Genomic DNA, 24,488 nt, shown 5'->3' with positions numbered 1-24,488 from the left:
TCTTGGCTATTGAAGTGCTAAATTTGATGCTTCCCTATTCTACGTAGCTGTGGTAGGCATGCTGAATGCACTTAAACTTAACTAAATGCTTAATGCTGTCCTAGTAGAATAGTTGAGTTAGAAGGGACCTTCCAAGGTCATCTAGTCCAACTGCCTGAGCACTTCAGGACTAGTCAAAAAGTTGAAACGTAATAATGAAGGTATTGAGGGCATTATCCAAATGCCTCGAACGCTGACAACCGAGGGGCTTCAAGCACTCTAGGAAGCCTGTTGCAGTATTTCACCACCCTCATGATAAAAGAAGTTTTTCCAGATGTCCAGGTTGAACCTCCCCCAGTGTAGCTTTGTGCTGTTCCCTTATGTTCACTGGTTATTAGGGAGAAGAGGTTGCCTCTTAGGCTTCTTTTCTCCAAACTAGACAACTCAAGTGTCCTCAACCTCTCCTCGTAGGACATGCCTTCCAGCCCTATTACTAGCTTAGCTGCTCTCCTCTGGATACTTGCAGGGACCTTTTTATCCTTTTTATATTATGGAGCCCAGAACTGCACACAGTCTTCAAGGTGGGGTTGCACCAATGCTAAATATAGCGGGAGAATCACCTCTTGACTGGCTGTTTATGCTGGGTTTAATGCATTCTAAAATGCTGTTTGCCCTTGGCTGCCAGGGCATGCTGCTGGCTCACGTTGAGCCTTTTGCTGACCAGCACCCCCAGATCCCTTCCTGCTGAGCTGCCCTGCAGACACTTGTCTCCCAGTCTCTACCCATGTCCAGCATTACTCTGTCCCTGGTGCAGCACCTGGTAATTTCTTTTGCTGAATTACTTGCCATTGCTAATTGCCCAGTGCTCCCTTTGGAAGGCCTCTCTTCCTAAAACCTGCCAGTGTAGTACCATCAGCAACCTTGCTGTGGTTACATTGCAGTCCTGTATCTAGGTTATTGACAAAAATGTCAGGACTGGCCCTAGAATTGAGCCCTGGGTCAGGGCTGGTCACTGCTAGTGACTGGCTGCCAGCCAGCTATGGTCCCATTGACTACAACCCTTTGACCTCTATTGTCAAGCCATTTCAACACCCAGCATAGCATGAACCTGTTTATCTTGAAGTTGGACAATTTGTCCAGAAAGAGGCTGCGAGGGACATTATCAAAGGCCTTATTAAAATTAAGAAAGATTACATCTGCTGCTTTCCCTCCCTCCACCAAGAGGGTGACCTTATCACAGAAGGAAACCAAATTACTAAGGCAGTACCTCCCCTTCACGAGCCCATGTTGATTATGCCTGATGATAGCTTTGTTTTTTAAATGCCTTTTCATCAGCACCCAGGGTAATCTCCCTAGCTTTTCCAGGGACTGAGATTACACTAATAGGTCAGTAGTTTCCTGGGTCTTCTCTCATGCACGCTTTTTAGATGGGAATAGCATTGGCTAGTTATCAGTCAGCGGGGACCTCCCCAGCCTCCTAAGACTTCTGGTAAATTGTTGAGAGGGGTCCGGCTATGACATCTGCCAACTGCCTCAGCACTTGGGTGAATCCCATCAGGCCCCACGGACTTACTAATGTTGAGCTGATACACTGGTCCTTCACAGTTTTGGTGGCCACAGACGGAAAGTTGCTTACTCCTCCCCCAGTCATGGTCCTCTAACTCTGAGGGCTTGGCAGCCCAAGATTAGAGAATCATTTAGGTTGGAAAAGACCTCTAAGCGTATCTGGTCCAGCCTTTAACCTAGCACTGCTAAGTCTAGCATTCAACCATGTCACTGAGCTCTACATCTACATGTTTTCTGAAGACCTCCAGGGATGTTGACTCAACTACTTCCCTAGGCAGCCTGTTCCAATACTTCACAATCCTTTCAGTGAAGAAATTTTTCCTAATATCCAATGATCTGTCATTGCCATGAAAAACTGAGACAAAAAATGTTTTTTCTTCATAGTTGCTTGTTAGGGGACTGTCTGCCTCTTAGTTTGAGTAAGGATTAAATGTTTCTGTTTTAGATACTGTAGGTTGTCATAAGAGTTGATATGACAAAGGCACAGTTTGATTGTTGTCTATAAACTCTCACATTCTGCATATAAAACAGCAGTTTGCAGAAGTGTTCTTGCTCAAATTCACCTGTGTTCTCTGTTGGTAACCAAATGTCCACCCAGCTGATGATGTTACTAATTTTCAGCAGTAAATAACACTAACTAAATCCTTCACACTTGGAAGATGGTTACTAAAGGAGCAAAAAATGGTTGTTTTCTCTGAGTACTGCTTAAAACTATGCTGTTTACAGCTGTAGGGAAAACTCTTTCTTACTGATATCTGGTATCTCTTTCAATCCACTTTTTCAAATTCTACATTCATACAAGACTAGCTGATGCTTTATCAGAGGTTAAGTGTTGCCATGTAAAAGCCTTGTTTTAAAGGGGAGAATGGAGCAAATGCTTGTAGTGACCTTAACGAGAGTGAAGGGAAAGCAGGAGTTTATTGGATTTGAGACTGAAATATTCTTTTCTGATAGCATACTTGTCTCAGGAGCAGCTGCTTGCAAGGTGTCTTAAAGAAACAAAACTAATATGGAGGTGCTAAAAGTGTTTTTATAAAGAAAAGTTCAATTGCTCATGCTGATGTTAATCTTCTGCGATGTTTCTTTACTTGGGGACACTGGCCTTTCAAGCATCTGCAAAAGAAATTTTATTGTCCCTTGTTTTCCAATTTTCCAAGTTTGTGGAGGGAGGTATGGTAAAATAGTAAGTCCTGCTCTGAAATTAGCTCCAGCACTTTTGGCATGTGCTGCCTGCACGTTAAATGATTATAATTCCTACACCTTTAGAGCTGTTCTCTTCAGCGACAGAGGTGGTACACTAGTGTGCTTATAGTTTGTCCATTTTATATTCTGCCAGATCTAGTAATTGCTGAACAGGTTGCTCTGAATCTGAGAACTGGGGTGCAGATCAGAAGCAGAGTGGCAAGAACAAATTTATTAAAAGTTAACCTTTTTTTCTTTAATGCCGATTAGTGTTCTTTTCATGTAAGTAAAAATCCTGGAGCTGGCTAATTTTGAGTGTTAAAATATACCAAGTAAATATATATCAGTCATCTTTAATCAAGTCTGATTTTGAAGCTTTGTGACGATCTTTCAGTATCTACTGTTGTGTTGTTCAAGTTCTAGAAAACTTCTGTGTGTGCAGCTCCCTTTGGGGTTAGAAGCTATGAAGTACTACTATGAAGTATTTATACTGCTTAAATACATGTGTAAGCTTAATGCTTTGTGTATATTCTTATCCAGACCAGCATGTTTTGGAAATTTGATCTCCATTCGTCATCCCACATCGATACACTTCTAGAGAGAGAAGATGTAACACTGAAGGAGTTGATGGATGAAGAGGATGTCCTGCAAGAGTGCAAGGCTCAGAATCGCAAACTTATAGAGTTTCTGTTGAAGTCAGAATGTTTGGAAGACTTAGTTTCATTTATTATCGAAGAACCGCCTCAAGACATGGATGAAAAAGTTCGATACAAGTAAGAACTTTTTTTGGGGTGGGTGGGGACTTAGGAAGGTAGAAAGAGGGGTGATTTACTCCAGTGTTAATTCGATAATGTTTTGAATTCCTGCATTCTGCTCCTTAGTATACTACTGTTAACTTTTGAGTAAGCTTGTTTTGAAGGGACTTTATAGAACTCTTTAATTAAATCATTCTAATGCTTGCATATTTTTTGAGTGGAAACCTCTTATCCAGAAATGCCTCCAAAACCAGTTGCTGCCCAAAGAAAATGTACAGAAATCAGAACTTGTGTGAAGATGAAGAGTCTTTTTGTTATGTTTTCATGTGATCAGAAATAGTTGAGTGAAAACCCCTATCTGGGTACTATAGTTAGGTGCTTAGCCTTGTTTTATTGACAATTAGTAAGCTGTTTTGAAGATGCATTTTATAGCACTGTAGCACACCTTGTAAGAATATACTTAACACCTCTTTGCTGGTGTTTTCCTTTGCGGAGCTAGAAGCGTAAAAATTGGGTACGGACATGATTCTTGCTACATTGCTGAGAAGGTTCAAACTCACAGTTAATCTAAGAGTTTGTATACAAGCACTTCTACCACTTTTGGCCTCTTTTACAGTTGTCTGTGCAGCAAGCTGCTTTTTATTGTGATAGTATGTAAAAAGAAAAAATAGAGTACCCTCTTAGCTGCTGCACTTCTCTGTTCTTGGTAAACCAAACCTCCACTGAGTGTTTTTAGCTGAGTTTAAAATAGCAGTGTCTTTCACTTAAAAGCCTTAAATTGCTGATGCTGTTGTAATTATCTCTAGCGTGAGTGGGTGATAGTACTGCTTCATGACACAGGGCCAGAAGTGCAATTCAGAACACTGAGTAATTAAGAGGCCATCAAAACCAGTAAGTTCCTGTATTTGGCAATACTAACTACTTTTGCAGGCTTTGTTGGTCTTTGGCTAGCTTAGTGAGTCTCTACACAATTGCAACAGGTATAGAAATATTAATCCTGAAGAGATTGATTTTGACTTTTCGTAATGTAAGCCCTGTTATTGGAAAGGGGCAAACACTGGGGATGGAGCAGTATCAATCTGGTACTGTCAACCTGCTTAATTTCTTGGTAGCTAATTTCTTCCTCTTCCAAAAAAAAATAGTTTTCTGAAATGAGAGGTCAATATTTGAACAGCTGGCTTTAACAGTGGATCTTAAAATAAAAGCCTGCCCTTTCTTTTTCCTACTTCCCCAGTGCTGTCCTATTTCAACTGAAGAATATAGTAGTCCATTTCTGAAATGAAAGAATGCAGCTTGTAGTCTGAATGTGTAGTTGTTACCTTGCAGTAGTTTGCCTTTCTTTATTAGTGCAGAGCTGCTATTCTTGGAAAAATTGGTCAGAAACCCTACCAGATTCTGATTTAAAAGTTGAAGGTGTACCTTCTTTGAAGTACGAGTGATGAATGGAGATATACATATGTACACTTTTTTCTTCCTTTTCCCCAGATATCCAAACATATCCTGTGAGCTGCTTACTTCAGATGTCTCACAGATCAACGATAGGCTGGGAGAAGAAGAATCCTTACTTATGAAACTGTACAGCTTCCTCTTAAATGAATCTCCTCTAAACCCTTTACTTGCCAGTTTCTTCAGCAAGGTGCTAAGTATTCTTATAAGCAGAAAACCAGAACAGGTAAATATTTAAAAGCTCTCCAGTTTAAGTTTCAGATTTGCCTGAGCTATTTGTCCAACAGTAACTGCCTGCGTGCCAATGCTTACCTTTTGCCTTAGCTTAGCTCAGTATTTGCTTGGTGGTGTCTTCATCAAATTACTGTTAGAGGTGAAGATAAGTGAATTGAATCAGTGGGAGTGGGTCTGATCTTTTGAGGAAGACTGTCATAAAAAAAGGTGAGAGACATTTGGAATCCTCATCCAGAAATGCAGTGCTCCTCTGTGTTTGTGTGACCCTGCAAACAGCCGGTATGGCTGGCTCTGGTACCTGAGCAAATCATTTGTGACTCTGTTCTGTGTTTTTAATTTAGCAAGCTCTGTATTTCCTTGAAAGTATATTATGTTAAGGCTTTACTATGTCTGCTTCAATCCCTGAACCAGGAGTTGTGGGAATTCATACAAAAAAGGAAAAAATTACTGTAGATTTTTAAGTAGTTTATGGTCAGCAACCTGGACTGGCGAGAAGGCCCAAGACATACTCCATGTAGACAGATCAGTATTGTGCCACTTTAGCTGCTATGTACTGTTTTACCTTGCCTTGCACGGCTAAGTGGCAGAAGTATTTACAAAGTTCTCATTTGTTTTTCTCATTTTAGTAACTGAAAGAAACTGAAATGTATGTGGTGTAGTTTACCATGTAAACTACAGGTAAACTATTGTAAGCTTCTTTCTTGTTAATTTCTAGATTGTGGATTTTTTAAAGAAGAAACATGATTTTGTAGACCTCGTTATTAAGCACATAGGGACCTCTGCTATCATGGACTTATTGCTCAGGCTACTGACTTGCATAGAACCTCCACAGCCCAGGCAAGAAGTGTTAAATGTGAGTAAAACTTCTCAGATACCTTTGTTTGACTTGTGAACTGTCAAAAAGATGCTTTGTAAAATATTTAGACAATTTGTACCATTGTTCACGTCTGCTACCCCAGTAGGTGTTTTGGGAAGGGTTTTCTTCTCGACAGTAAATATTTATTTTTTTACGTTTCCTCAGAAATGCTAATTTTGCTTTTATCCTTTTTTCCTGATGTATTGTTAGGCCTTGTTTAGAAATATCAACAGTATGATTAATGGCAGTTTTCAAACTACTTCTTGTAAAGCCATTAATTCATTTAATTCATTCATTTGGTTAACATTCCTGCTAACGTCTACAAACACTTTTACAGTGGCTAAATGAGGAGAGAATTATCCAGCGGCTTGTGGAAATTGTACATCCATCTCAAGATGAAGATGTAAGTATTGGTCTGCTCTTTTGGATACATCTGTGCAGCAGGTTGCTGTAAAATAGTGTTAGAACTCTTAGTCTTACTGTTTTCTGCTTGCTTTTAATAACCTGATACCTGATTTTGTTATTTAAGACTATGGTAGTTTGGGGTTGTGGAGAGCTGATTTCTTCCCGTCCCCCCCCAGGACCTGCACAGTTTATCAGGTAGTCAAAGTCTAGTGCAGACTAAGTATTGTTTGAAGATTCAACTCTAATGCTTTGCCTTTTTAATAGTGAAAATCAATTGCCTCGTGACTTGAGGGTTTTTTGTCTTGTTAAAGTTTAGATATGTCACAAAGCTATTGTCTAAAATGTTTTCTGTTAGGAGAGACTCTAGTCCAAGCTTTTTTAATGCAGCTTTTTAATGAAGGATTCTAGTCCAGCATGTTGTTAATCTATAATGCTTCATTTTTCTGTTCCAGAGACATTCAAATGCATCACAGTCACTCTGTGAAATTATTCGTCTAAGCAGAGACCAGATGTTACAAATACAAAACAGTTCAGAACCAGATCCACTGCTTGCAAGTCTAGAGAAGTAAGTTAGTTTGAATTTCTGACCTTTTTTCAGTTCATCAGAGCACTATTATTTAACTTTTGACCTTTAAAACCCTTTAGAATTGCAAGCTTCCTTCTCCTGATGACTTTTCTTGGTTACCTGTTATCTGTGCAATTTAAAATAGCTCAGCAAGTACGTGGAGCCCACCTGGATGACTTCCTTGTTGGCTTCACTTAACATTTCCTCATTGTAGTACCTTGGTTCTGCATGAGGAATGTTAAAAATATTACTTGCACTGTCAAAGTTAATGGTATCAAATGTGTAAACATGTGGAGGTTAGCTTGATACTGTGCAGAATACACATATGGGACTTCAGCTTTGATCTCTTGTTTAAGTTATGTTTGTTTCTACCAGAGATTTTTCTGTGTCACCTTCTTTGTTTTGCAGGTTCTAGGTTTAGGTTTACATGGCTGTATGACCTGCTCAATCTTTTGATCTGACAGAAAACTGACAACCAACAGTACAAAAAAGGATAGATTTTTTTTAAAACAAAAGAAAAATAGATCTAGAGAGGGAGTAGGGAAATATGATTGGGGTAGTCATGTCATAGGGGAGTGATTGTCCTAGCAGCACCTGGTGGCTTGAAATAACAGACTTCATTTCATTATCCTGTTCTCTAATTTCACATGGGCAAACAGTAGTTAATTCTCTTAACAGCTGTATCCTAAAGAAGTGTTATGTCTGATGCCAATGCTTTCTTTTCAGACGAGAAATCATAGAGCAGCTGCTGTCAAATATTTTTCATAAAGAAAAAAATGAATCTGCAATAGTCAGTGCAATCCAAATATTACTGACCTTACTTGAGACAAGACGACAGACGTAAGTGTTTTTATTGCTTGTACTTATGGCTGCTTAATTTAACTAAACTGTTGTTCAACAATAGTAAGTGAAGCGCCTTCCATGTACTTATGACTGAAGCATTTTAAGTGGCCTTTTACAGGTGAAGTAGTAAAAGAGCAAACCGTGTGATTGCTGTTACCAGCAGTGTTATTACATTTCCCCCGGATGACTGGTCTTTCTGCGGTGTTTTCCAGAACCTAGTTTAATTGCTACGTGTCAGATAAGAGTAATTTCATTTCATCATTTTTTTTTTTCCTGGACACAAGGAATAGAGTACCTGTGTACAGTGTAGTGACTGGATATTCACTTTTTTTTTTTTAATTTGGGATCTTCTTATAACTTTGAGAAACTAGTGAACAGAGGCTTGATAGATGAGTGAAGCTCTTTCTCTGCCATGAAGCATGAAGGAAGGAATAGAACAGCTGTAAAGTTTAATCTCAATAGCTGAAAACCAAACTGGAGATTTCAAACATGATAAACCTAGATATATTAGGCCTAGTGTTTGGAAGAATCTTGTTCTGCTGTTAGCTCACACTTGATTACAAATATAAATCTCCTGGTTTTGCCCTCCTCTTAATTCTATTTTCATGCCTTTAGAACTGTGACACTGAGAATCATAGCTTTAGAGTTGTTCTAGAACTAGTTTGGGTATTAATACTAGACTTGTGTGTTCTAGATTTGAAGGCCATATAGAGATCTGTCCTCCAGGCATGAGCAATTCAACATATTCTGTCAATAAAAGTGTTTTAGAAGCCATAAAAGCACGACTTTCATCCTTCCATGAACTCCTACTTGAGCCTCCAAAAGTAAGTGAAACCTTTTGTTGCCAAATAAAGTGAAGCAAGACTCTCATTGTGTGCACGGTTCCTCTGGACTTGTCCAGGACTTAGAGTAGATCAGCTCTACTGCATGTACCATGCACTCCAGGCATGCCGAATTCTTTACGTTTTTTTAACTGATTTTTTTATGGTAATCAGCTTATGCATGTCATGCTGTTGCAAAAGATAAATACAACATGTTGTATAAATAGGGATTTTACCTATAATGTATTTTTTTCCAAGCAATTGTTACCAGCAGAATTTCAGCTGAAGCATAGTTCACTTCAGGGTGCCCTAATGCATAGGAGTAAAGGACCTGAGGGTCAGAGTGAAAATGATCAGGAACTTAAAGGTCACATAAGAGACAGGTTTGGTGGTGGTAGAAACAAGGTAGTGGTAAAGGCTATTTTAGCCTAGAAATGATGAGACCTCAAGCTTTCAAGTGCAGAACAGATGAAAAATGCAAATAATCTCTTTCTTGCAACAAGATATACATTAAAAGCGAGGTCATATAAGATACTTGAGTATTCTCTGATTGGAGTACTGAGCATTTGAATAAATCATCCAGTGAAGTTATTGACTCTGCTTTTTTAAGCACTAGTTAAATGAGTGTCTTATCCATATTCTTAAATTTTGCCTTAGGTAAAGAGCGGGCTAAGTGAACTAGCAGGTTGTCTGCCACTTTTGACACAAGGGTGGCACTGGTTAGGCCAAAATGACATCCAGTATTGTGAAAGGTAGTACATTTCTAGATGGTCTCCTTGTCAAAATGTGTTTGTGCTTTAATATGGGAAGAAAGACATTTTATGTGATGACTTTCCCTTGTTCCTTGCATATTTGTTGGTAGATTTTTAGCTCTTAGTGTAGTCAATACCAGACTTTTCTGACTGGCTGATACTTAGTTATGTGGTAACAGGTCTCATCTGGCAGCCAGCTAAAATTTTGATGTAAAAACCATGGTGCTTATTGTAATACAAGGACCTATTAGTGCATGGAAAGAGATTCTTGCTGTTGGAAGTAACTCCTTCAGAGACTACAGTTGGAGCTTCGGTGTGTTCTACTAATGTTACACAGAACTAAAGAAGCTTGTTTGAAATTGCTTTCATGTATATGAAGCAATATGAAATCAGAGCTGTTGAGGCATAATATGTTTAGTGACTGTCTACCTAGCTGTTTCGCAAGTACTGTGGTAATGTAAACTGTAGCTGTGTACCTGGATTAACCACTGAGAAGTGTAAGTATTTCTTAATCCCTTTTAAGGTTGGATAGAATTCATCTACTTTGAACTCTTACAGCTACCAATCACTTTTTAGTGCCATTGGTTTCATGTGGCTGTCTTTCATTGCCCCCTGTCTGTAGAATTAAAATAAACCATGGTGTTCAGAACTAAGTTGCTTTTTCAGTTTTTGCAAGATCTTGTTCAAGGACTGGCTGTGTACATTTTTAAAGCACTATTCTCTCATTGTGCATAGTAATAACAAGTTTTTTGACAAATAATGTTTTTTTCATTTTTTTTAGAAAAGTGTCATGAAGACAACCTGGGGTGTATTGGATCCACCTGTGGGGAACACACGTTTAAATGTGATTAGATTAATATCTAGCCTTTTACAGACAAATATGAGCAGTGTGAATCAGGAACTTATAGAGCTTAACAGCATAGGAGTTATACTGGTAAGAACTTTCTGCTGCCTTATCTTTGTGAAATGGTAGTAAGATCTTATCTCTGTCGATGCAGATAACTTGTAATACATTTCCAGCATAACTTTTCAGACTGTTTGTGTTGTGACTTCTAGCGCATTGTTTGAGAACTCCAGATATCTAATTTTACTGTTAAATTCATATGTCTGAGGCCAGCATTTTCCTGTGATCGATTCAATGGTTCTTATTTTCTGCACCTTCATAAATATACATGATTTTCTTGGAGTGGTTTTCTTAAGCTTATTTTTCATCTGTATGCTCAAGTTTTCAGCTGTGTTCAACGTTTCCCTACCTTTTTATTCTTTTCCTAAGCTGTTCCCTCAAAATCTTTCTGTCTCTTAATAGGTAGAACACTAAATGGTATCTTAGCATTGCCCTATAAAGGGACAGTTTATCTTGGTAGCTTGTACACTTTAAAAACTGTTCGAAAGCAAACTGTTGCACAGCAAACTTCTAGCCTGCCATCTACACTTTGAGTACTTCCTAACTCAGGCTTCAACTGTAGCAGACATTCTTAGGTTGACCAAAATCTTCAAATGTTGGCATCATTTAATAAACACCTAGCAAAACATGCTGGAATTTATACTGTAGTTTCAAAATACAATATGTAAACTTCTGCTTTTAAGCAGATAGTTACAAAACTAAAATAGCTTTTTTCAGCTCAAAATTTTGTCTCTCAACCTCAGTTTTGTCTTGTGTAAGACATTAAGTATTCTCAGACTACATCTAGATTACCTGAGGTAGCTTTCTGTAGTAGAAGAATAAAATTGGTAGATGACGTAAGGCATCTCGTTATGGTGAGGAGCACATTCCCAAAGGGTATTGTAGATGCAGAAAGTCTATGGTGAATTCAGAAAAGAAACTTAAGGACTAAGAAGGTCATAAATAGCATTTCTGACTTGGGAACTCTCAGGGCTGCAGCTATCAGAAAGAATTAAGAGGGGATTATCATTGCAGACTTGTCTTTATCTGGAAGTGCATTATTGGCTACTCCCAGGATAAATCTTTTTTTTTTTCTCATCCTGTATGATAGTCCTTATGTTCTGATAATAGCAAATGTAAGTATTAAAATTTGTGTAGGTCACGCTTTATTATGTACAATGCTAGTTACTGTAAAACTTGAAGAATTTGCTTGTGTTGCCATTCAAATTACTTGCTGGGGTAAGATTTAGTTATGTTTGAAAGGACCCTGCTTTGAGTGAACCCTGTTGAATTTGTTTTTCAGGACATGTTCTTTAAGTATACGTGGAATAACTTTTTGCATACTCAAGTAGAAATCTGTATTGCATTGATTCTTGCAAGTCCTCTTGAAAGCACAGAAAATGGCACAATTACAGATCAGGATTCCACTGGGGACAATCTTTTACTGAAACATGTAAGTTATGTTTTCGGGAGGAGTTTGCTGAATGTTCCTCTCACCAAGGTATGATAGCAGTTATTCTTTCATAAAGTAAGATTGGGCTATATTTTATGTAGAATGAAGAATAATACTCTTTTGGGTTTTCTTAACGTGTCAGTTCAGGCTGTTAAACCCAGAAGTGCCATGGAATGGATTTTTGCTGCCCTCAAAGTGAGCAAGTATGCAAGGTTGCAAGTACTTCCTCTTCTTGTTAAGAATTAAAATTGCTATTTCAGTAGTTGTACGCTACTAAAATACAGCAGCTACATTCAAAAAGAAGTTGAATTGATGTAGGTTCAACCTTCAGGTTTCTGTTTGGGATCTGTCAGCTGCTTCTGAACTTTGAACCATTTAATGAAAGTATCTATCCTAAACCAGAAATCAACTGTCTTATAAGACATCAGGATTTGTTAAAATCAACCCTGCAATGCATAGTAGTGTTCCACTTAGCTTTACAGCTGTTAAGTATATTTTGGTTTTTTCATAGCTCTTCCTTAAGTGCCAATTAATAGAACGAATACTTGAAGCATGGGAGATGAACGAGAAGAAACAGTGAGTAACTAGCTTTCTCATTTCCTGCAATTGTCTAAATGCAATTTGAGTTGTGATACGTATAATCAATTCAGAACTGAGCTGACCAAGAAATACTGACCAACAAATATTCTTGCATAATATTCTTGAAAATACTTTAAGAATCTCTTTTCTGAAATATCCAGAATATGAAATACTTATCACAATAGTGTTAGTGGTGTTTGGAAGTACGCTTTGCTTGGGAATAAATGGAATAATTAAGTTCTAAACACTTATGTTAATATTTGGATTAAAGCTTTCACACATAGTGAATCTTCCAGAATTCTTGAGTTTCTCTTTTAGTAATGCCTGAAGTTCAGGCCAACTTTTTGGTATCACTTTAATACTTTTCCCTATCACCTTTTGAGAATACAGTCATGTCTGTAATTCTTGCAATGTATAAGATTTTACAACAGTCTGTAGAGTTAACCCATCTTCAAGTACAGAAACATACCATAAAGTTTTAAGAGAATGGAGGAAAGAAGATAGTTTTCTCCAGTAAGCAATTGAAAATTTTTAATAAACACATCAAAGCAACTTACATACTGGGGAGCAACACAGTCATGTAAAAACCAGCACCTTAGCAGTGGAATTCCTCCTGAAAACGTGTGATTGTGAAAGGATGGAAGTTTCAAGCAGCCAACCCTGTCTGAACTGTTCATATCAGGAAAAAAAATTCTCAGCCTTCACCTGAAGGGGTAAAGCATCTCTCTGAAGGAGAGCTTAGGAGCTAATTTTGTCTTCATCTTGGCAATGCTTTATATTTTTTCCTCATGCACAAATGTGAAAGCAGAAATAATTTGTTCAGATACTCTGTACTTCCTTGGTAGTTATATGCCTGTCGGTCTTCTAGCTTGGCTCAGTGTAATCTAGACATCTGTACCTTAAGTTCTTGAGTATTTTTGTGAAACTCTAGTTCTAGAATACTGCTCTTACACTTAAGAAGTGGTAGGTTATAGGTCTGTCTTATTTAACTTCCTGCCCCTGGTAGAATGATTTATAACAAAATATAGTAGCACAGTTGCTCAGAGTACAGGCAATTAAGTTCTTTTTCTATCTTGCAGGGCTGAAGGAGGAAGACGGCATGGTTATATGGGTCATCTGACAAGGATAGCAAACTGTATCGTGCACAGTACAGATAAGGGGCCTAACAGTACGCTAGTCCAACAGCTTATTAAAGGTAACGTTAATACTCTTAAGTTTCTCTTTGTGTCTTCCATGATCAAGTTTATAGGAAATAAACTTTAAAAACGAAAGGCAGTTTCTGGATAGAAGAAGAATATTTTGACATATTCTGCTTAAAACTAGTTGTCCTTAAACATGTTTGTCTTTTTCAAACATCCCTGAATAGTATCAGAGCTCTTTGAAATAAACGTAAGGAGATGCTGAACTGCTTAGTTTAGACTTTACAAGATGAACTAATCCTTATGTCTTTTTTATGTGTATGTTCTTTATTTCTGATTGCTTTGTGTGTTTTTTAAGAGCACAAGAGAACAACAACATTTAAAAATTAAGTGATGCTTCACTGTTGATTGTATTTCGTTGTTTTTTGTTTCCTACTCTAGAGCTTCCAGAGGAGGTCAGAGAGCGATGGGAGACATTCTGCACAAGCTCTTTAGGAGAAACTAACAAAAGGAATACAGTGGACCTGGTAAGTGGTGCTGGATAAAGTTTGAAAATTGCCGTTGCTTACTTGGGCCCCAATTTTTTGTCAGCAGCACAGGCAGTCTTTCCAAGTACCATGCTATTGAGATAGTGTCAAGTACATCTAATTGCTGAGCTATGGGACTCCCATTCTTTAGTTTCCTTTCCAACTAAAGCCACATCAGTGACGTTTCGTATGAGAATTTTGCTGTAGTTCAGTTCATACAGTTCATCCCAGGCAATCACCACAAAGGAAGATATTCTTAGAGCGTCAAGTTAGCTTGAAAGCTCCTGTCTCCTCTAAGAGTATGGACAAAAACATAAGGAATTGATCTAATGGTAAAGTGCTACCTGCATTCCACTGTGTGTTACACTGCATACTTTTGTTGTGCATCTGTTTTAATGTTTTTTCTGCATTCAACAATAGTGATTGCATGTTTGTTAAAAGCTAAATTTAAGTAAAAGTGTGAAGAGGTTTTATGTAGTCATCTTAAATGTACAGCTTAAAAGTAATCACCACATCTTAGTTTGAACTTTTAAAAACTTATTTTTAGCTGCAGTGATCACGAGATGCTGGAATTCAGGATCCTGAGGGTTGGGAGGAAGGTGAAAAGTTTGGTAGTACTTAAGGACTAGGTAGGAAAATATACATCCTTTAAGCCTAAAAACAACACTGTGCAAGACAAATTATCCATGGTTGCCTTAAGAATCACCATGTAGTTCCTTTCTCTTAAGGAAAATCCCCCTTAGGGATATTCTCAGGAAATTAAACCAAAAATACCAAATACCATACACTAAATTTAATTATTTGCAAAAAGTGCCTGTGCTGCTTTAGTATTACAACATGTTAGAAAATGACTAGTCAGAACAGCGAGGAGCTTGTTTTCTTACCTAAAGTTGCTGAAATTTGCAGAAGTCATTTTTAGCCCCTTCCCTGGCATAATTATGCAGTGTATTCATTAGGGTGGTGTAATGCTAGTTTTTTCTTTAAGGGTTATGCTTAAACTACAACATTTGTCAAAAAACAAGAAAAATAACTCATGTTTTGGACTTTATGTCCTGTTGGTTCCCAAAGGGAGAGTTTGAGGAAGAAGCTAGAGTCCCAAGCTTGTTACTGTTACACCAGTGGCAGGACTTCTACCACGGATTAGATAGTTAATAAGAAGCAGCTAAAACTATATAAAGAACATTTTATTTGGTTCCCTACCCCAAGGTACAATCGTAGAAGGAGTAAGTATATAACATGTTCTCAGAAAGCATGCCTGGGGGGTATCCAGGGCAGCTCAAGTTGTATAGAATACCGTGTAATTACATTGAAATGTGCAGACTTTACAAGAATATTTTTGCAAATACACTGAGCAGTAACCTTCAGCAGACTTGGTCTGTCATTTGGTACAATGGTTCTTCTCCAGGCAGAATGAGCCCAGAGGTCATTTGGTGCATTACTGTTCTTCCTACTTACTGACAGCCCTAGTGTTAAATTTACTGTGGCATGTTTCCTTCAGAAATTCACTAATTCACTGTTAAAATTCACTAATAAGTCGGGGTGCTTCTAGGCTGCAAATTGTATTGCAGGGCTGTATAAAATAAAGCATGTCAAATTGTGTGGCTTTTAAATAAGTGTTATACTAACAGAGGAAAAGACATAAAAGCACAGTATACCTCAGGAAAAAGTGTTCTTCATTTGTCCATTGCGTGTGTCTTTACTGTGACATTGTGCTATGGTATTTGTGGGAGCATAGGAGGGTGTCTGTCATGTGTGAAGCCTTGCATTTTCTCTGTTTAACTTGTCCTTTTGTGTAGCCTGGTCTCTTGTTCAAAAACAAAATTAAAAAAAAAAAAACATTATGTTCACTTGAGAATTTGTACCAGGGAGTTCTAGAGGTGTTAGAATAATGCAGTATAGCATAGTCCAGAGTAAATTGTCATCTGTGGATTTGCTTTGTATCAGTGGTCTTCCACAGAATATATCTAAGGCGTCAGCTCTAACTACTGTTACTTCACCTAGTTGCTGTTCCAGTTAAAATTACTTCTGGTGTGCTGTTCTGATAGAAAATAACTTCTTCCAAGAACTTGCTCAGCCACACTACTAGCTAAGGAACAAACCATTCCCACTGGTTCTATGTCAGATCATCAAAATTATCTATTTTTAAGGGTAATATATAAAACAGCTGTTGTTATGGCAACAGTTCCAGGTTCGCTTCTGCAAGTAAATATTGATCATGAAATTTTGAAGGTGCCTTTTTCTTTTTGATGAACTTTTTTTGCAAATACTGCAGATATCTACGTTTTCCTTTAAATTTTATGTTCTCTATTTTGGGAAGGAAGATCTGTGTATAATCCATCATTTTGGTGACTGCCGATTTACTTGTTCAATGTGACTTGTGGTAAAAAGAGAAGATGCAAGTATTTTAAAAAAACTGTCAGCTATAGGTCTGGATTTTTATATATTAAAAGCTTTGGCTTTTTTTAGTTCCTAACACATATAGGTTAATGCTACTGAAATATTTTAGGGACTCTTTTATGTGGTATAGCAGTTGAGAAAACTGCAAATAACTCAGCTTCTTGTTCAGATATGAAACTGAAGATTCAGCCAAGCAGTACAAGTGTATTTGAGTTTGTCATATAATAAGCAAATGACTAAATTATTTTGTATAGGTTACCACCTGCCACATTCATTCTTCCAGTGATGATGAAATTGACTTCAAAGAAACTGGCTTCTCACAGGATTCATCTTTGCAGCAGGTGAGTTGAAATCTTTTAACAGCGTAGTGTTCTTCTCTTATATATATCTTCAGTGGAACTCATATTTTTATCACAACCCAATACAAATCTAGAAAGTTTAAACTAACTTGGATATGTGTGCATGCACACAACTATTTTGCCAAAATTGGAGGTGTGGCTTTTAACACAAGGCACAGCATCTCAGTGTGCTTTTCATTTATTTTTTTTGATTTGATCACGCTCTGTATGCAGAACTCTGATCATTATACCTAAGACACTTCATATGTTAGTTGTCTGGCTGAATTGGGCATAGTTTGTGACTTTTTTTCTTACTAGATGCAGCAGTTTGGTATGTGATGGCTTCTAATTGTTTTCTGGAAAACATGAATTGCTTTGAAAGCAGATGTGGGTTTATGTTTGGTCTTGATAATAAAAGCTTTAAAAATGTTGACCCTTACTTTGGGAAAAGGAGGAAGACTGGCTATTCATTGTTATATGCTTTTAGTTTAGTTTATGGCAAAATACCAAACTGTCTAGTTGTCACAATGTAAATAACTTTATATACCTATTGCTATGTGGCAACTGTACATAGCTGAATTTTCCTGAACTAAATTTCTAATCAACTCGATCACTTATTTGCAGTTCAGTATGTGATTTTGGCAGTTCATTTGTGAGTGTTTCAAAGATAATTATTTATCATTTGGTTTAACAAAAGAAATCTGAGAATGTATAAGGAAGTTTCAGATCCACCAGTCTGAAAGTTTAAGGTAAAGCTATGTTCACCTTGAAGTTTTAATGCTTTCATAGTGTACTAATTGATACAGTGTTTAATATGGTGATGATGTTTGGAGTATTTTTGGGATGAGTGATTCCAGAGAACATAATAAATATTATTTAGTATAGATTCCCCTATACAGAGCATACACTACCTGACTGGGTTATTAACCGGAATCTTATTTATCTTTCAGCTCATACTAACAGCTATGTAGTACCTAGTCTAAGACTGGCTTTGGTACTTCATGCATCTTTATAGTTTTCCTATAAGTAATTGCTTATCAAAGTTTAAATTGTGAGCGGTGGCTCAAGTTTTAAGAATCTAATGCATTTTCATCAGGTCCACTGATCTTGTGCATGTAAGGTGTACCTGAATACCAACACGATAGGTTGGACGCTGTCTGTAGCAGCTCTAGTGAGAAAGTAAGATCTTCAGATTACCCTGTGCTTTTCATGCACCCCCTTAATGATCCGGATAGTTAATCTGCAAAAATTCAAATGGTCCTGTGCTGTTGTTTCTTTCCAGTTTTTCACAGTTTTCTTAATTTATTTTTCAAAGCTAAGTGAAATATACTTTTTAAAGTTGTCTTGTGAAGAAAGCAACATACTAGACAAGATAAATCACTGATGAGAAATGCATTGAAATTACTTAAAGCATTCTCCGGCTGCACAAATTCATTTGTAAAGGTAACTCTGGCTCTACAGCTAGACTGCTCTAAATGGGCCAGTATTTCAAGGAGGAAACAGGAGGTACCCATTAGGAAATAGGTAAAGGAGGAAAATACCAAGGAACCAATTTACTTTTTATTTTTTGTCAAATTTAAGTTTTGTCTGGTCAGAATTACATCTGCTGTGACTTCTTCCTTCTGACATTCAAATCTAGTTTGATACTGTTTTCTTCTAGTAAAGCCCTTTTGTTCAAGAAGGATGTGTTTGTTTTTTTCTCCTCACTTTTTATATAAGTTCTGTGACTCTAAATTTCTAAATAACACTTAAAAAAACTGACATCTTTGGAAAAGTGTTCTGTCACCCAATCCTGGGAGGGAAGGTTTCTTGTGCCTCTAGTATTTCATGTGCTTTCTGTGGCACTAGAAACTTTTCCTTCAAGAAAACATTTTTCTGCTATGCACCAGTTTAGTACCACTTTGTCTCTTTTAAAATATATTAGACTACAGGACAGAACTGTCTTGTCTCAGACTAGCATTCTGTAATTACATTTTATATACCCTTGTAGACAATTTCTATGTAGTGATTTCACCTAAGTATCATAATTCTGATGCCATGAACCTTGTGTCTTAATTTTCTGTTTATCCTGGTGACTGGTATTAGTGGCTGCACCTTGTGTAAGGCAGAACAAGTCAGTTTAGCTTTCCTTCACACAGGGGAAATTCACTGCCTTTTGCTCATGTGCACTTTTAAAATCCAGAATAGTGAAGATACTTTACAGGAAGAAGAGCTCAGTAATCAATGTAAAAAAGAGTAATGGTTTTACTGGGACAGTCAGTATTGGTGGTTGTCCTATATTAGGGCTTGATACACTGTGTTGGTATGAAATCCTGAAGTTCTGAAAAGCCATCTCAGATACTAAAATTTAAGATGAAAATATGCAGGAACTCCTCTTTTGGCCTAGCTTAGCACAATAACCGTACTAGTGCCTGCGTGAGGGTTTCTCAGACTCACTCACAGCCCTGCTGGAGCCTTGCTTTTTGTCTCATCCTTCTATGTTCTCTCTCCTTTTTCCTCCAGTTTTCATAATGCCTTGATCAAAACCTGTTGTGTTTTTTTAATATTCTCTTGTTTTCTTTCCATGTTCATCTTGTTTTGCTTTACCACCTTCTTCATAGGTTTTGCCTATGTATTGTGTCCCTTTAGCTACCTGGGCAAGGAAATAAGGGAGCTGATGTGACAGCCATATTTCCTAGATTATCTTAGCCTTGGCTGAATTGCACACAGAAATAACACTATTGAAAGTTCCTAGAGAATGGGTGCTAATTTAGTTCATAGTCGTGAGAAATAAAGGACAAAAACTATGGTTGTGGATAGAAGGAAATGCCCATTTATACCTGTCTGATGGCAGTTGACACTGACATCCTTTTCAAAACAAAACAACAAAAAAAAACAGAACCCACAGTTGTGACACTGCACTGTGATGTTCAGTAACTTATTTTCTGTACTCTCCAATTCTTCTGGATGTTGAAGAGACTGCTAGTGTTTATGCTTGAGTGATACTCCTCCTGATAAGCACAGGTCATGTTTATCATGTAGTTAAGTATCTATATTTAATGTACTTTTCTGTACTGTTTTTTACTGCTTATAACTTAATATTAACAAAGTCGGTTTTTTCTTTTACTTGGTACATGGTGCTGTTCCCCGACCTCTTAGGGGTTCATTTGGAAAGGTGCTAGTTGGCACATGGTTAAACTAGAGATTTAACTTCCTTATCGAGAGCTGCTATTAGACTGGCTTTCAATTCAGTAAATGTAAGATGCGTAGTCAGTGTTACCATTTAAAACTTAAAGGTTGAGACATCCTTTTCCTGTCCCTTATGTTTAGATTAGAGAGACTTTTATTTCTTTGGAGCAAAATGGGCAAATAGGATTTAGAGTATTATTAGAATCATTATATCACTGTCGTTGGTCCTGGGGTTGCCAGGCCTTTTCTGATTATCAGATGCAACAAATGACGTCCAATTTTATTGACCAGTTTGGCTTCAACGATGAGAAGTTTGCTGATCAAGATGACATCGGCAAGTGAGTATATTGTTATATTAGCTTTGATTATAGTCTCTGGAGCCTCCCTTTTTTAGTGTATTTGGCTGTGGTCTTGGTGATGACAAATGCCAGCCTTTATTGATGTGATGCAGTTGCCAGTCAGTCCTGTCTTCTTGTACCAACTGTGTGTGTTGATAGAGTGCTCTTAGAAAACCTCCCTGAACGGTTTACATCAGAAAGTAACAGCTAATTTTCTACTTCTAACGTCCTGACTGTGCCAGCATGAAAACACAGTGCTTGGGAATAAATTATAGCTCTGCTTTTAAGAGCCATGTCTATCCAAAGACTTGGCATTGTTTGGGGCACTTGCACTTGGAGGTACAAAGTAAGTCATTCACATCTCTGAATTGGTGTAGCAGAGCAGATGAGTAGCTCTTCTTTTAAGTTTGACTGTGTTCTTTTCTGTAGGGAACAGTAAAGAAGCACGTCATAAATATACCTTTGTTTTTAAGGGTGAAGCAGTTAAGATATGAGAACATGTCTTGGTCAGGTTTTAAAAATAACAAAAGCAAGAAAAGAAAACAAAAAAAACCATGATAAACTGCTCTGTTTCTTCAGTTCAAAGTAAATTGATGCCATAATGAGAAAGGGTAAGAATGGGAGTTCTTAATGAAAGGAGACTTGATCCTGATTTAGTTAGAATTCATGGCTTGGGATGCAAGAACATTCAGATAAAACAGAGTAAAAACATTACTTGGTTTCTAGAAGGGTTAAAAAAAAAAAAAGTATCTTCTGTAAGACATGTTCAGTATCTGATGGTTAACCAAAACTTGCACATGCATTCCAAGATGCACAGCTGCTTTATTATACCACGTAATTTGGGAGTATAGATGAAGTTATGATAGGTGAGAAAGCAGCTCAGGAGATCATTTAACTTGGCTAGAAGCAAGTGAATTTTGGCAAGAATGGGAGTTGGATTTCCTTTGTAGTGTATGATCTTGGTGGAAAGAAGATGACTTAAGCAAGCAGATCTCTTGAGATATGCAGTAGGTACAGTGAGTTGAATTCAACTGTAGATGAACTACATTTTACTTTTCAGTTTATGCCTCTTGTGTAAGAATCAATTACAGTTTAAATTACCTGTTTCCTGGTAACGCCTGTGGTGGGTGGGGCTAAGTCCCATGGTAATGCAGTCACAGTTGAAATTTGTTCATTTAGATCACTTTTATCTCATTCCCTGCTTGGTGAGGATTAGAGGAAGACAGTAATACATGCACTGCTGAGTTCAGTGCTATAAGTGACCAGAGAAAGAATATATTAAGTCTTCTGAAAGTCTGGTAGTATATCTCTACTCTTTCTCTGTTTGTTCTTGCTCCCCTCAGGGATTTGGTTTGCCTAATGCTATTTTTGGTCTAAGACATCTCTATAATTTGTTCAGTGAAACTGCTGAATGGCCTAATACATGAAGAAGTGCAAAGCCTTACTACTTAGCGTTAAGTTTTGAAAAAAAATAAAATCTTAACTTTCATTTAGTGATTGGTTTAAAAAACTGAAGATTTTTTTTCTGTAGGAAACGGGTTGATATTGCAATTTTTCACTTTGCTTCTTCCTTTTGAGAAGGTCCATCTGTATGTAGAGCAGCAAAATCGATTATCAGATGTAAGAACTACTAACACAGATCTTTGCAGGATCTAAAAATGCATCATGGTAGACCATAGATCAGGTATTCTTGAGGCCTGCTTTTTTTCTAGCGCATAGCAGTCCAGTGTTTGTGTGTATATCGCTTCAGTTATGCTGGCTTAGGCTAGTTGCATCCACGCAGCTCATTAGGGAGTAGGCATCTCTTTTTCTTTAAAATATTTCACGACTAGAAAAATGGTGTGAACGCCAGGCTTCCTTAATGTGGAATTTGACCGTTTTGTTTCATGTTGGAAACTAGTGTGTCTTTTAATCTCAGGTTTCTCATTTTCCTAGTAATATAAATAAAGACTTCTGAAAACAATGCCTTCATGTTGTTATGTCTTTTCTTGGTTTATTTCATACATCTGTGTTTTTTTGCAGTGTTTCTTTTGATCGAGTCTCAGACATCAACTTTACCCTCAATACAAATGAAAGTGTAAGTGTACGTTCCTGTACTCACAGAACAATTACTGTCTCAAATTTCTGTGTGATTTCAAAGTTTTGATGGTGGTTATATTTATTCCTTTATGATGTATAATCGTTGGAAAGTAACTACCCTACCTTATTCCTGCATTATGTGGATTTTCTAGCTGAAGAACTTTTTTGCTGCTCTTTGTGGTTGATATTAAGCAGAAGTGCTTCTAATTTGTATGTCCAGGTTCAAGAACAGGCTTGGGTCTAATTTGTGCAGACTGCACACTTGTTTTATGGATAGAAGCTATTTCAGACTTCCAGTGAGGTGGTGTTTAGACAGACTGTTTTTATAGATATTTGTCAGCTGAGCTGAAATGAACCTCACTATGGAAAATAAAACCGGAGTATTTGGTGGTCCAGCTATCTGGAAAGGTCTTCGATGTCATTCCTACATGCTGTTCTTAAATGTGATGGATCCTCCCAGCAATTCTTGGAGGATAGTGTACTCTCAGCATGCTAGTAGTTGAGTAAAACAAGCTCCACTGTATACTTTCTTGACAAGCTTTATGTTGTTGAGATGTTCTGGTTTTAGTTTTTTTTTCAAAATCACATATTTCCAAAATGTTGACTAACAGAAGTAGAATGATTAATCATAAATACAGATTTTATCTTTTCCCTATATTTAGGGCAATATAGCATTGTTTGAGGCATGCTGTAAGGAGAGGATACAGCAGTTTGATGATGGTGGCTCTGATGAAGAAGACATCTGGGAAGAAAAACATATTGCATTTACGCCAGAGTCCCAGAGGCGTTCCAGGTACGAAATGTGTTTTTCATCCAAGTAGCACTATAGTGAGCCCTCATTACTGCGCATGTCTTCTGGTTCAGGTTGACTATTTACACAGGCTGCCCAGCATAACTAGCCATTTCCATCTGGGGGGAGAAATTAGTAGAGGGATAGCAGTAGTGTCTCGTTCAGCCTTAACTTGCAGAAGATGGTAATAGGTGTCCTGCTTACTCAGATCTTCCTGCACCTCACCTTTTGTAGCTTGTTTCCTTTTGCTTGTTCTTCCCCTCTTCTCTGTCAGCCTGTTAGCCATTCTTGCTGTGGGCAAGGCAGTCCAGCTCCACAACTACGCAGACCTCGCTGTCCTCTCTATGGTAGTATTGGGGTCAGACTATCCAGCTGTATTGTCATGGTTGCCCTTAGTTGTACTGCGGCTGTGGACAAAACTGTAGGCAGCTACATTGAGGGGAAGGAGCTGATCCCGAAAACTCTCGGGGATGCACCATCTCCCTTAATGTCTTCTGGATTTTGTCCCAGGATAGTCTTGGCTTCTCTGACCTTCCATAGTGGCCTTTAGAACATGTGTGGCTAATACCTTCTGTACGTGATTAGCTTTGTTGTATGTTGGTTACCTTCCGTTATTGCTTTCCTGTTAATGTTGGTTGTGCTCACCAGGAAGGGAGAGATACCCATAAAGTTCAAAAACATTACGTAAGGGGACAGACTGGAAAATACTTGGATTGGTTGTTAGATTTCCAAATAAACTAAGTTATGTCGTATTGGTCTTTAAAAGAGTTTTATATTTCAGTGATTCCACTTAGTGTGCAGAGATGAATGTTCTGATTCCTTATCTTCCTTTTCTGCTTCCTTTTGAATGGCAGGAGTTTTTACTTGCAAACGGAGGAAAAAAGCCCTCTTTACATGATCAAGTGGAAAAACCTTAAACCTTGTTTTTTGTGGGAGAAATGAGGGGCATGCCAACAGCTAATAAATTATACCTCAGTTAATCTATCAGCAGTGATAGCTGTTGTAATTCTCTATAGCTTCAAACTCTCCAGTATTTCGTTGTGCCAAGGGTCTAATCCTAAACATGGAATGTAAACTCTCTCTTTGTATTTTAAGTTCGGGTAGTACAGACAGTGAAGAAAGTACTGACTCCGAAGAAGAAGATGGAACAAAACAAGATCTGTTTGAATCGCATACCAATACAGAGGACAAAATGGAAGTAGACTTGAACGAACGTATGTAGCTTTTCTCCCACCTATTTGAGTTACAGGAAAGTGTTACATCTAGAAGTGTTACTTTGTAAGAGTTTTCCTCTTTTATTTTTTACTCTAATGATCTTAGTCATCTTTCTCACTGTAAAGACTGCTTTAATAGAACATGCAAGTATTTGAAAATTTGAATTCCTTACATGTCC

At 37.7% G+C, this 24,488-nt stretch overlaps 1 protein-coding gene across 14 annotated transcripts in view; it reads left to right on the top strand.

The window, feature by feature from the left end:
- The window catches only part of PPP6R3 (protein phosphatase 6 regulatory subunit 3), a 59,046-nt gene that overhangs the window by 22,218 nt on the left and 12,340 nt on the right, over positions 1–24,488 (top strand). For 8 of the 14 annotated variants that reach the window (XM_080593855.1, XM_080593853.1, XM_080593852.1 and 5 more), the window contains 17 exons: positions 3,268–3,500; positions 4,968–5,154; positions 5,878–6,015; positions 6,356–6,421; positions 6,876–6,988; positions 7,715–7,828; positions 8,526–8,655; positions 10,186–10,338; positions 11,591–11,740; positions 12,252–12,316; positions 13,399–13,514; positions 13,900–13,985; positions 16,637–16,723; positions 20,129–20,226; positions 22,249–22,303; positions 22,968–23,098; positions 24,191–24,309. In XM_080593855.1, the coding sequence (XP_080449981.1) occupies positions 3,274–3,500; positions 4,968–5,154; positions 5,878–6,015; positions 6,356–6,421; positions 6,876–6,988; positions 7,715–7,828; positions 8,526–8,655; positions 10,186–10,338; positions 11,591–11,740; positions 12,252–12,316; positions 13,399–13,514; positions 13,900–13,985; positions 16,637–16,723; positions 20,129–20,226; positions 22,249–22,303; positions 22,968–23,098; positions 24,191–24,309 (2,035 nt within the window). In that variant the 5' untranslated portion in view covers positions 3,268–3,273. The remainder of the gene's footprint in view (positions 1–3,267; positions 3,501–4,967; positions 5,155–5,877; positions 6,016–6,355; positions 6,422–6,875; positions 6,989–7,714; positions 7,829–8,525; positions 8,656–10,185; positions 10,339–11,590; positions 11,741–12,251; positions 12,317–13,398; positions 13,515–13,899; positions 13,986–16,636; positions 16,724–20,128; positions 20,227–22,248; positions 22,304–22,967; positions 23,099–24,190; positions 24,310–24,488) is intronic. The other 6 variants (XM_080593849.1, XM_080593847.1, XM_080593846.1 and 3 more) reach the window with 1 other exon arrangement.

The sequence above is a fragment of the Anser brachyrhynchus genome, assembly GCF_964034855.1.
Source record: "Anser brachyrhynchus genome assembly, chromosome: 5".
Taxonomy (NCBI): Eukaryota; Metazoa; Chordata; class Aves; order Anseriformes; family Anatidae; genus Anser; species Anser brachyrhynchus.
This window is presented reverse-complemented; position numbering and strand designations above follow the sequence as displayed.